This window comes from Galeopterus variegatus, unplaced genomic scaffold (assembly GCF_000696425.1).
Source record: "Galeopterus variegatus unplaced genomic scaffold, G_variegatus-3.0.2 Scaffold1256, whole genome shotgun sequence".
In the NCBI taxonomy this organism is placed as follows: domain Eukaryota; kingdom Metazoa; phylum Chordata; class Mammalia; order Dermoptera; family Cynocephalidae; genus Galeopterus; species Galeopterus variegatus.
Window position 1 is genome coordinate 32,986 of NW_007727367.1, and position 13,272 is coordinate 46,257.

General features: G+C 49.3%; 1 protein-coding gene across 1 annotated transcript in view; it reads right to left on the reverse strand.

The window, feature by feature from the left end:
* LOC103593005 (signal-induced proliferation-associated 1-like protein 3) overlaps nucleotides 1-13,272 on the reverse strand; it is a 218,448-nt gene that overhangs the window by 22,521 nt on the left and 182,655 nt on the right. The window contains exons 13-14 of the mRNA XM_008575915.1: nucleotides 6,817-6,944; nucleotides 903-1,021 (exon numbers count right to left, since the gene is read on the reverse strand). Coding sequence (XP_008574137.1) covers nucleotides 903-1,021; nucleotides 6,817-6,944 — 247 coding nt within the window. The remainder of the gene's footprint in view (nucleotides 1-902; nucleotides 1,022-6,816; nucleotides 6,945-13,272) is intronic.

The following is a 13,272-nucleotide window of genomic DNA, read 5'->3' on the forward strand; positions in this document are numbered from 1 at the left end:
TCTCTTTTTCCTTAACTGTGCTTTGTTTTTCTTTCACAGCAAGGATCAGTTCTTAGTGTTATTTATGCATCTGTTTATCATCTGCTTACTGTGTGTTCCCTCAATGGGATGTCAGCTCCCTGAGGACAGGAGCTCGTCTGTCCTCTTCATCACTGTGACCCCAATGCCCGGCATGTTATAAATGCCCATCCATCACCTACTGAATAAATGGATGCACAGAGACTGCCAAGTGCTCACCAAAACTACCTCCTTCTCCTGGACATGCAGGAATACACTTCTCAGCCTCCCTTGCAGTTAGGTGTGCCCACATGATGGAGTCCTGGCCAACTCAATGTGAGTGGAAGTGATTCATACCATTTCCAGGCCTGAGCTAAAGAACCTTCCAACCCCACTACTGGAAAGAAACAGGAACCCAGCTGAGGGCTGAGAGGTCCTGAGGGACCGCAGAACCACAAGATGGAGAGAGCCCAGGCTCCTGAATCATCATGTAGAAAGCTGCTCACTGGATGCCTGCACTGCATTGTTATATGACAGGGAAATAAACTTCTATTGCATGAGGTCACTGAGATTCTGGGGCTGTCACAGCAGTTAATCTATCATGACTGATGTGCTAATGAGGAAACTGAGGCTTGAGGAGGTGAAGGGATTTGCTCACAATGACTCAATTGGTGGGGGTAGAACCAGGATGAGAACCTGGCTGTTTCTAACTCCAGACCAAGTATTTAGCCCCTCTGCTAAGTGAAAGATTGCAAAGGTGGAGGATGTGTTCCTGTGTGGTGTTCAGAGGCCACACCCAGGCAAGGCTGCCCAGCCCACAGCAGTCAGGCGCCTAGGCGAAGCCGAAGCTGCCAGCTCCTGCAGGCCTGGCTCCCCAGGTGGGGCAAGGTGGGGCCCAGACTCACCTTGGAATGCCTGTTGGGTGAATCTTTGCCTGTTGCATCCTGCCTGGAGGCGTGCTTGCTCCCGCTGCTTCCGGTCATGGCTGAGAACCTGGCCTGGGCAGGCACATGCCACAAAGGCTCTGCAGGAAAACAGGGGACATACCAGTGGTTAGCAGTGACTCAGGCCAGGGCCTGAAGAATCTGGCCCTAAATATGGTTGGACAGTCCCACCCCTCTGCCAGCCTGTCTAATCCCCCAGGGCATGACCCCCATCAATTTATGCCTAGGGGTATAACAATACTCAATAACAAGGAGTATTTACTGAGCACTTACTATGTTCCCAGCACTACTTTAAGAGCCTTACGTGGGTTAACTCATTGAGACACACAACAGTCCTCCATCCTCATCCCCAAATGAGGATGAGCACATTTTCATACTTACTGGCCATTTGGATTTTCTCTTCTGTCAGTTACTTCTTCACCTCCTTTACCCATTTTTCTATGGAACTGTCTTTTTTATCTTATTGGTTAGTGGAGTTCTTCATATGTGCAAGGTAACAATCCTTTGCTGATTAAATGTACATAACTTTTTTAAAAGAACAAAAATGGAATATATATCTCTCTACATTTGCTTTTCACTTGTCTTCCCAACACATCTTCACATAACTGAACATGAAGTAACCTCATTTTTAATAGCTACACAGTATTCCATCAAGTTAATGTACGTCTATTATTAACCAGTTTCCCACTGATGGCTATTTAGGTTATCTTCAATTTTATCTTACAAAAATGTTGCGGTGGCCTTCCTTCTACATGCAACTTTGAGCAAGTGTAGGATTGTATCTGGGACAGAGTTCTACAAGAGAAAGTGCTGGTTCAAAGGTAAAGCAGGCTTAAAACTGTGATGGTGGCTGTGGGTGTTAGGTGGCCTAAACTTCCACAGCTAGTCAATGTGCCTGAACTGAGCATCTAACTAACCTTCAAAAAACTGGCTAATCCCAGTGAATGGCATTTAGTTAATGTTTATCAAAATTATAAATGCACTGGGCCGGCCCGGTGGCGTACTCGGTAGAGTGCAGCACTTGGGAGCGCTGCAGCGCTCCCACAGAGGGTTCGGATCCCATATAGAGACCGGTCCGCTCACTGGTTGAGCGTGGTGCGGGTGTGACACCGAGGGTTGCGACCCCGTTTCCGGGACCGGCGCGACACTGAGGGTTGCGATCCTGTTACCGGTCATGACAAAAGACAAAAAGGAAAAAAAAAAATTATAAATGCACTGAGAATCTGAACCCAGGTGGTCTAATCCTAAAGCCCACATTTTTACTCACTACAGTATGAGAAATAAATATAATAATGATAATAATTTTAAGCATATGTTCTGTGTCAGGTACTACTTCAAGTTCTTCACAGGAATTACCTTGCTGTATCCTTCCAACACTACCATGAGGTGAGCATTAGCACCATCTTCAATAGATGGAGGACATCAAGACTCAGAGAGGTTAAGTATCTGGTCCAAGGTCACACAGTCAAAAAGGGACATGCAGGAAGTGGAGCTCAGGTGCATGTGGCTTCAGAGCCTGTGCTCTCAAGCCCTGCATACTTCCTGGGCTTGCCCAACAGTGACAACACTGGCAGCGATTGCCAGTACATGTGTTATAAGCAGGGGTCCTTATTCTCCTAATGATGGGCTGTCCTGTGTTGAGGGCTAGGCAGGCATGATCTCACTGGACCCCCAAACTGTCCTGGAAGGAGAGACACTTAGGATGGCCTCTGCAGAGGAGGGACCTGAGGACAAGAGGGATGAGGTCATCGCTGAGGTCACAGGCCAAGCACATTGCCAACTCAGAACTTCCCATGGACCTGTGGGAGCTTGAATTCACAACCACAACACCGCTGCCTCCAGTGCAACCCTGGGGCGCTCTTGGGCCCATGTTCCTGCTGGGGAAGGTGGGCCTGGGAGGCTGGGCAGGGAATTCAGGGCCACTTCAGAGGACAGCCTGGCTGGATGCAGTCTGGACTCAGTTGAGGGTGCCAATGTCCATGTGGCTTTCGCTTGGAAACCATGGATATGAGAAAGCCGGGAGGCTGGCCTCTTTATTCACCTCCTCTGCCCCTGTAAATAGTTTTCCTCTTTGGAGCATCTTGTGTACCCAGGAGGTGCTATACCCTGGGACATGGCCAGACCACTCTGGGAAACCACATTTCTACAGAAAACCACACTGCTGCCTCTGGCTTAGACCTTTCCTCTGACTCAGACTCAGCCACCTCATAGCACCTCCAGTTGGGTATCTATTGGGCACCTGCCACTGAATACAGCCAAAGCCGAACCCCTTATCTTCCCCTAAGCCTGCATCTCTCACAGTCTTTCCTGTTTAGTCAATGGCCGTTCCATCCTTTTGGCCACTCAGGTAGGCCCAAACCCCTATTTCATCTTTGGCTCCTCTATCTCACACCCGCATCTGGGCATCAGGAAATTCAGTCAATTCTGCCTTCAAAATACCACATCCAGAACTGCCCATCTCTCCCCCTCCTCTGTCCCCACCTCGGTCCTGCTCCCAGCCCACCCCACAAGAATCTGTAGCCAGAGGAACTCTGTGAACATCCAAGTCAGATCCCATCCCTCCAGTGCTCAGAAGACTGAACCCTGCAGCTCCTGTCCACTCTGAGTAAAGGACAAAGGCCTCAGCATGGCCATAGGCCCCATATGCTCTGTCCCTGCACTTTCTTGACCTCATCACCCAGCACTTCTCTGGCCACATGGGCCTCCTCATTGTTCCTGACACACCAGACTGACTGCTACCTCACGGTCTTTGATGAGCTCTTCCCTTTCCCTAGAATGTTCTCCACCAGCTGACTTCCTTGCATTCTTCCAGCCTTGCCTGAAATATGATTTGCTCAGAGATTCTCCTAAGTCCAGTCAATCTCTCTCAGCACTGTGTTAGTTTCCACTTTATTCTCTGCATTACTGGTTATTTTTTTTTTTCCTTTTTGTCTTTTTTCGTGACTGGTAACGGGATCGCAACCCTCAGTGTCGCGCCCGTACCGGGGACTGGCAACGGGATCGCAACCCTCGGTGTCGCACCCGCACTGTGCTCAACCAGTGAGCGGGAACCGGTCTCTATATGGGACCCAAACCGTCGGCGGGAGTGCCGCCACGCTCCCAAGCGCTGCACTCTACCAAGTGCGCCACCGGGCCGGCCCGCATTACTGGTTATTATTTACCTTCATATGCCCCTATTTTTTGTTCATCTCTCCACCAGACTGTCAGCTCCAAGAAGGCAGGAAATGTGCCTGGCCTGGTATGCAACATGCTCAATGAATGGATGCATGAGCGGCCAGTTGCTTCCTATCCTGGTTGCCCCAGTATCCCCTTGCCCCTGGTTCTGCCTTTAGCAGGCCCTGATTCTGAGTTTGGGCACTTCACTGGTTCTGGATCAGTCCCCAGTGAACTTCTGGTCCTCCTGCCCTACCCTCGACATGCTGGGCAGGTTAAATGCTATAGACATGCTGAAATCCTGGCCAGGCAGGAACTAGGGACAGCTGGTGCCCTGGAGACTCCTTCTCATTCTGGGTGCTTGGAGGCCTGGAACATGCTTACATGCTGTGGGTGAGAGATTGTGGGTGGTGTCTGTGGGGGCTAAGAAGGGGTTCTGGAACCCAACAGGCCTCGGTTCAAATCTCAATTATGCCACTCACCAGCAGCGACCCTATACAAGTGACAACCTTTTTGTGCCTCATCTTCCTTACCTCTACAATGGGGCAGTCACAGTGCCCTCTCTGTCACACTCCCAAGATGACTAAATAGGAAGGCATGTGGAGTAGCTAGTACAATGCTGGGCATATCACAAGCACACAGAACCATGTTGCTGTTATGATGACTGTTCATCCAATCAGGGTTGGGCAAACCGCATGTCTGCTGTGCTGCCTGATCCTCATCGTCCCTTGCCGCCTGACTGGACTACCTTTCTTCTGGGTCTTGAATACATTCTAGACTTCATGATGATTTCTAAACACAGATTGCCTGATCTGTGTGTTCATGTGTGTGCATGGCAGGGGAGGGCTTAGCCAACCTATAACAAGGCTCCAAGAGGGGAACAAACCCCAAGATGACAGAAGAGAGGAGAAGGGAAGGACAGCAGTGAGTTTCAGTGACACCTTATCTGGGGCCCATAGTAAATCCTAGAAAACTTTTCTATTTTACACTTTCGTGTAATGAAATAGCCAGCAACACTTTTATCTTTTTCTGAACTGGGTAAGGTAAAAAGAAAAAAAAGATCCAAATCTGTCTGTTTTGGAGCAAAAATCACAGAATTGCAGGCAGTACCAGGCAGGAGATGATTCCAAGTGGACCGAGGAGAGGAACAAGCCATGTCTGCAGGCCCTGGAGGCAGCAGACGTCAGGAGTCTAACCTGCTAGCCCGAAGTTGAATCATTACCCTTGACTGAACAGAACCACTGGTGAGGGTGCTGAGGAATTCTCCAGGCCACTAATCCGGGGGCATGCAACCTCTTCTCTACCGCACAGTTCCTGGGGGAGATGGTGATGTCCCATGGGGTCACGCCTCCCAGTTGCCCTGAAACTTTCCAGCATCTCCTGAGAGCCATCTCCATCTCTTCCCCCTGCAATGTTAGTGCTCTCTAATACTTCATTTGTTTTCTGCCATTTGAATGCACGGCACCCATTCACCTGGTGCTTCTCAGACCTGAAAGGGACTACACGTTTGCTCTGTGAAATTATGATTAAAATATTCATCTAAGCAGTACACAAACATGATTAATAATTATGTACAGGAGACTAAACATGAGGAGATGCTCGATTTCATCAGTATCAGAAAAATGCAAATTAAAAACACAATGTGATACCAGTAGAATGGCTGAAGTGGAAAGGTTAGTGAGGACGTGGAGCAACTAGAACTCTCATACGTCAGTGGGAGTGTAAAACAGTTCCTCGCTTTGGAAGATGATTTGGCAGTTTCTTATACAGTTAAACATAAGACCAAGTAATTCCACTTCTGGGTGTATTCTCTATAGAAATGTGAGCATATGTTCATCAAAAGACTAGCACAAGAATGTTCCCAACGACATTACTCTAAGCAGCCCCAACTGGGAAACGACCCAAATGTCATCAGCACTAGGATGGAGCAATAAACCGCGGTTCATTCGTGCAATGGAACACCAGTCAGAAACTGCATCGCCACATACAATCACGAGGCTAACTCTCATGAACATGATATTGAACCACAGGAGCCAGTTCCACACACACACACACACAATATGAGCATAGACAGTGTGATTCTATATTCTAAAAAATTCGAACCCAGGCAAAACTAAGTTAGGCTACAAGAAGCAGAAAAGGCTAGCCAGTTGGCTCAGTTGGTTAGAGTGCAGTGCTGATAACAACAAGGTCAAGGGTTCGAATCCCCATGGCCAGCTGCTGTGGAGGCAGAGAGAGAGAAGAAATTCCCTACCAGCCAGCCAGAAAAAAAAGAAAAAATAGAAGCAGGGATGGGGTGATTTGGGCTCTTTTGTCAACATGTGTTGTATGTCCATAAAACTCGGATAACAACCTGGGAGGGCTTAAATGATGAAAAACCATAGAACACAGTTGGTTCCACCCCCTCGGAGCACCACTTTTCAATCCTTTCCAGCTCTTCCCTGGTGGCTACCACCTCCCGGTCACACAGCTGTACTCCTGCTCCTGACTTACCACTGTAGCAGATGCCATCTGCTGATGCCCTGTCTGGGTGGATAAGGATCTTGTTCGCAAGTTCCCACTGTTCCCCTGGGTGACCTCTCTAATCTTGCATGTGGCTCTCACAGCTTTCTTTTGTGTTTTATCCATCGCTGACAGGAGAGGGAGTGTCATCTGTCAGACTGTAAGTAAGAGGTCCTGTTGGGTGAGGCAGGTGGGTGCAGCTGGCCCATGGAGGCCCTACCTGGCTTCTGGCGCTCCATGGTGCTCTCCTGGCTGGTCAGGCCGCCTGAGGAGGAGTCGCCGCTGGACGTCCCATCGTGGCTGAAGTGGGGATCAAAAGATAGCAGTGGGTGCGGAGCGGCTGCATACCTGCAGGGGAGCGAGAGGAGACGAGCGCAGGGTGAAGGACCGGTGTATCCTAAACCACCTGAGCCTCAGACTGGCTTGCCAGTGGGTTTTAAAGACACGGGAGGCTCCACTGTGCATTGGGGAGAGAAAGCTGTTGACAAAGCTGGATGAGTAAGCCTGGAAACGTGCTATTAACTGAGGGTCAGGAATGAGAGTGTTGCCTGGGAAGACTGCCAGGGAGTTGGTGGTGGCAGGGAGCGCAGGGCAAGGCAGGTTCCTTAAGGAAGGAGGGGGCAGAAACCACTTGCACCAACTGCCCTACCCTTAGTCTCCTCAGGGGTCCTGTTTCTTGGCTGTAAAATGGGGTGAACTATTGTCACAGCTACTGCCCCAGGCCTATCTCAGGCTCCCTTTCCCTCTGATGGAGGAGAAAAGGGCAAGGAGCATTTATAGGGACAGAAGGCCTAGGGCTGGGTAGGTTGGGTTTCAAATCTCACCACTGCCTCTTGCCCAGCCAGGTACAGTCATTTCCTAGCCCCAAGCCTCAGTTCCCTTAGTTGTCAAGAGGCAATTACAGTAGGCCCCATTGTGCCTAGTGCCTAGCCTGGGGCTGACACGTGACACATGGTGAGTTGCAACAATTGGCTGACGGGCTAGAACTGTGTGTTCCCCTGTGCTGTTGGAGGAAGGCACTGCAGGGAAGAAGTTGGGGGCTCAGGCTTCAAAACAAGGCAAATCTGAGCTCACACGCTAGTTCCACGCCTCACTAGCCGTATGACCTTGGTCAGGCAAATGCCCATCAATGTGAGCTGTAGTTTTTTCATTTGAAAAATAAGGTAACTTTTTCTGCCTCACAGAGTTGTGGAGGAGATGAAATAAGAAAGTTATCCACTAGACAGAGATCCTCCTGGAGGCCGGCTCCACATGGCCACAGTTAAGGGCCAGGATTTAAGGGAGGCAGTGGCAGAAGGTTCTCCCTGTGGCCTCACGTCCCGGTGGCATTCTCTATACCATGGGGTGATTCTTGTGGACACCTCCCAATGCCCATTCCATCTCAGATCAGAGCCAGTCATGGTAGAACCTCTTTTTTCTGGCTGGGGTTGGTTCAGGGACAGGCATTTGACACAATTTTGGGAAATGAGATGTGAGGGGATGTGACCTGGAGATGGTGACTGCTTGGGCAGCCTGGATTCTTTTTTTTTTTTTTCCTTTTTGTCTTTTTTACTGACCGGTAACGGGATCGCAACCCTCAGTGTCGCGCCCGTACCGGGGACTGGCACGGGATCGCAACCCTCGGTGTTGCACCTGCACCACGCTCAGCCAGTGAGCGGGAACCGGTCTCCACATGGGATCCGAACCCGCGGCGGGAGCGCCGCCACGCTCCCAAGTGGCGCACTCTCCAGTGCGCCACCGGGCCGGCCCGGACAGCCTGGATTCTGAGAGGTCACCTTCCTACCAGCAGTGGAACTGCAGAGTAGATGAGAAATAAACCTTTGTTGATTTAAGTCACAGAGATCTTCCGGTGTTTGCTACCCAGCATAACCTGATTGAAAAGAGAGAAGTCTGTTTGGGGGCTTCTGGGAAAAGTCTCCTTGCTCCTAAGAGAGATGTCAAGAAAAGACGGCCTCTCTTTTTCCTCCATATGTTGCTGGGTCCAGATATAACACCACAAGTTGCTACTGCCCTCTTGCTACCAGTCTGAGGATGAGGCCAACACTAAAGATGGGAGAAGGCAGAAAGAACTTAGCCCTTGGAGAAGTTGGATTAACCCTCCCTGGAGTGGCCTTGCCTCTGAGCTTCCTTTTCTGCAGGATAACAAATTCCTACAATGTTTGAGCCAGCCAACTTTTGGTTACTTTAGCCAGAAGCACCTCACTGACATAGGCCCTGTACTTTGGGGGAGTTACTGAGCCTCTATTAATAATGCTGAGATTGTGATTCCTCGTTTGGTTCCTTACACCCATACTTTCAACCTGGGAGTAGCTGGCAGGGATGAGAGGTGATAAGCTGCAACCGTCAATACCCAATAGAGGAGTTCACTGACTTCTCCAGGGTCACTTATCAGCTCAAAGCCAAGGCTACCTCAACAAAGACCAAGCTCTAAAGCCCTAGGCTTCAACATCTCCAGCACAGCAAAGGGGTGCTTGGGAGCGGCACCGGACTTTCCAAAAACTCAACTCTACTCACCTGCCAAGAAAAGACATTTTATCTTTTCTTTCCTCAACCAAACCTTGACCTCTACCACCTCCAGGAAAGGAAGACAGAATCGAAACACAGGAAGCACAAAATATCAACTCTTACTTTTCTTAATGTCCAAGGTCCCAGTTTTTGGCAACTTAAGGGATTTTACAAAGGCAACCAACTAGAAGCAATCTTCACCTTATGGCCAACTTCACACCTGGTAAAATGTGGCTCTGCCACAGCTGGAGACTGAAGTGTTGATGTGTTTATTCAGATTTCCCATAAAGTCGGTATCAAATCCTGACTACTAAAGGAAAACGTGGGCAGTGGCTGGGATCAGCCAGAGGAAAGTGGGAAGTATGAGTGGCAGACGCTGCAGGCTGCTTCTCCAATATCTATGCTCTTCCTCCTCCTTAGTAACAGGATTCCCGCTGTACTGGGGCAGCAACGTGGTCGGTCCACAGACTACGTTTCCCAGGTCCCCTTGCAGTTCTGGCCAATGAGATAAAAGTGAAAGTCTGATATGTGACTTGTAGCTGGGAAACCTCCTCAGACGTCTGCTGTGGGCACCTTTGCCTCCTCATCTCCTTAAGGCTGCAGCTTGAACAGCTACCTTGGACCAGGAGGAAAGAGGTCAAGGACCGGAGGATAAGCCTGGGTCCCCGACAGTGTGGGAGAAAGAAAGACACTGTCTTGTCTGAGTCACCCTGCTCTACATTATGCAGCAAAACATAATCCTGACTGGTAGACCCATCAGTTTTATCGTGTTTCACCTCACAGCCAATGTCCCCAAAGACAACACGCACTTTATCCAGTCATGTAATTCTCTTACTAACAAGATTTTTTATGATCCCAACACAGACTGACTGACCTATGTTGACCATTCATGAGGATGCTGAATATGTCCCATTTGGGGCCATTTCTATCACTGCCAAATTCTGGTAGAACTGATTATCTTTTCTTGGAAGATGAAATCACGTTAAAAATAAAGGGTCTGGGTTTTGGTGAGAAACTAACTAGCTGCAGTTTCAGGCATCTCCAGGCAGAAGTTGGATGTACGGACTCTGCGGAGGCCAAGGGCAGAGGGGTGCCTTAAGGTCAGCAGGGTCGGGCTGCTGGGATGCTGGCTTGTGCTGCCCTCTTGGCCACTGAGGAAAGTTCCAAGACAGATGTGAATGTGGGCAAGAGCCTCACCCAAGCAGAGGGCTCCATCCTCTTTTGTCAATGTCCCACACTGATTGATGGAACAATGGATGAGAGAATCACAGGATGACTGGGTAAAAGGGTGGACAGATGATGGAGTCATTGTTGGCTGCCACGCCAATAAGCTGTCACCACCTTTGTCCCTGATGGTGGAGCCCTGATTATGCTCTGGTGGACATCCCTCTGTCACATGACTTGAGTAAATCCTGACAGTTTAAGGGGTCCAATGTGACCTTGCCAGGGATTGGTTCGGGGTGGGCAAGTGATCCAGTTCCTTGACTCTTATAAACAAAATGAAACTCTTCCCTCTTCTTCTGCAGGGCACTGGTTTTACTTGGGGCCACGGTAGTCATTGTGGGGTCAGTGGTGGAGCCAAGTCCCTGAGGACATCCTGAGCTGCAGAATTAACCACCCCTAGAGCTGTCCTATCTCTGGACTTTTTATTATGGGAGAAGATAAATCCCCTCATGCTTCATGCCTTCTTAAATTAGGTTTTCTGTCTCTTGTAGTCAAATGCCTCCTAACTGATATATTGCTCTTTATGGAGCTGGCAGAGAAAAACAGATGGAAAAAAAGAAAAAAAAGCCAGCCAGGGGGCCTGATGAACAAATGTTTGGGTCTCAGTCCAGCCCTGTAGGCTTGCTGAGCCTGACACATGTTTTTGTCCTAACGCTTTGTACTGAGTTTGGTGGTTTGTTCATCTTGCACACGAAGGTAGCCAACTCCTGAGGACAGGGACAGCGTCCACCAGCCTCTGCCTCCCAGCCACCAGCACAGGCCATTCACTCAGCAGTGATAGTAATGACCTTTATGGAGCGCTTACTGTGTACCAGGCACAGCTCTGAGTGTTCTCTATGGTTGTCCTCCTTGAATATTCACAACACCGCTCAGAGACAGACATGAGCAAATGGAGGTGCAGAGAGGTCGGGTCACTTGCCTACACTTACATGACTGATGAGGCATAAACATTTGGCTCTGAACTCTTTTTTTTTTTTCCCCTTTTTGACTTTTTTACTGACTGGTAACAGGCTCGCAACCCTCGGTGTCGCGCCCGTACCGGGGACCGGCAACGGGATCGCAACCCTCAGTGTTGCGCCCGCACTGTGCTCAGCCAGTGAGTGGGAACCGGTCTCCACATGGGATCCAAACCCTCGGCAGGAGCGCCGCTGCGCTCTCAAGCGGCGCACTCTCCAGTGCGCCACCGGGCCGGCCCTGGCTCTGAACTCTTAATGGCTGTGCCATCCCACTTCTGTAATATGGGCTATCAGACAGCTTTTGCCTATGAGGGCCTTCATGCTCCCAAAAGCTTGATGAACTCAGCAAGGAGCAGGCCTGCTGGAGAAGACAGCTGGAGAAAGAGAAGTCCTGAGGGGGACAGATATCCCTGGCTGGGCTAGAATGTCTGGCTTGGGTCACACAGGCTCTAGGATGTCATGGGACAACCGTGCAATAAGAAAAGGAGAAAGGAAAAAAAAAAGGAGAAAGGAGCTGAGGCCAAGGCCACTAGAGCAGACCTGACTTGCTCTGGGGCCATTTACCACAGGCTGCTGACCAACTGTGAAAGGCGTTTAGGGGTTTTGAGCATGAGGTGTGCTAGAAACATCTGGCAGAGTTAAGAACCCTGCTGCTGATGGAGACAGAAAATGCTAAGACATGGGCTGCAGAGGGCAGAGGCAAGTGCCACTGCAGCTCTGGGAAGAAATGGGTGGGCTGGGAAGAGATGGAGTGCCAGGAAAAAGGGATATTTTCCCACTTGCCAACGCCAGAGAACCTGAAACACAAAACCACAGCCATCTGAGTACTAGTATGGGCAGGAGTTCCAGAGGGGACCATGCATGTTGCCTTGATTTGGAGGATGAGCTCAGAGTCATTTGGGCAGGCAGGACATCTTTGGGGTCAGGGTGAACCCTCCAGAATCACAGTCCTGGGTTCCTGACTCTGTGCTTCCTGGCAGAGTGACCTTAGCCAAGTAAATTCACCTCATTGAGCCTCAGCTTCCCCTCCATAAAATGGGAATAATTAAACTACCCACCTCATGGAATTGCTGGGAGGACTCACTATGATCATGCAGACAGACTGATGAAACAGACCAGAGAACCCAGAAATCCATACAAATATGCCCAATTAATTTCACCCCAGTTGGGCCGGCCCGGTGGCGCACTGGATAGTGCGCCGCTTGGGAAGCGCGGCGGCGCTCCCGCCCGAGGGTTCAGATCCCACATACAGACCGGTTCCCGCTCACTGGCTGAGCGAGGCGCGGGGGCAGCGCCGAGGGTTGCGATCCCGTTGCCGGTCCCCGGTCCGGTACGGGGGCAACACTGAGGGTTGCGATCCGTTGCTGGACACGGAAAAAGACAAAAGAAAAAAAAAAAAAAAAAATTTCACCCCAGTTAATTTTTCCTTTAAGGAACAAAAACAATGCAATGGAGGAGGGATAGTCTTTTCAATGAATGGTGCTGGAGCAAATGAGACATCCACAGGCAAAGAAGGAACCTCAAACTAAACCTCTTACCTTATACAAAAGTTAACTAAAAAAAAAATTAAATCAAAATGGATCATGGTTAAAACTTCTAGGAAAAAGATATAAAAAAATCTTCAGGACCCAGGACTAGGCAAAGAGGTCTTAGACAACACGAAAAACATGATTCATAAAAGGAAAAAAAATGGTAATGTGGACCTCATCAAAATCAAAAATGTTTTTTCTGTAAAAGACCCTGTAAAGAAGAAGAAGAAAAAAAAAAAAAAAAAAAAAAAGACTGGGAGAAAATACTGGCAAATCACATATCTGACACAGGACTTGAATGTGCAATGAACTCTCAAACATCAAAAAGCATTGAATCCAATTAGAAAATATACAAAAGAAAGCACAGACATTTCACCGAAGAGGATATACAGTTGGCAAATAAGCACATGAAAAGATGCTCAACATCGTGAGCCATCAGAGAAATGCAAATTAAAGCCACAA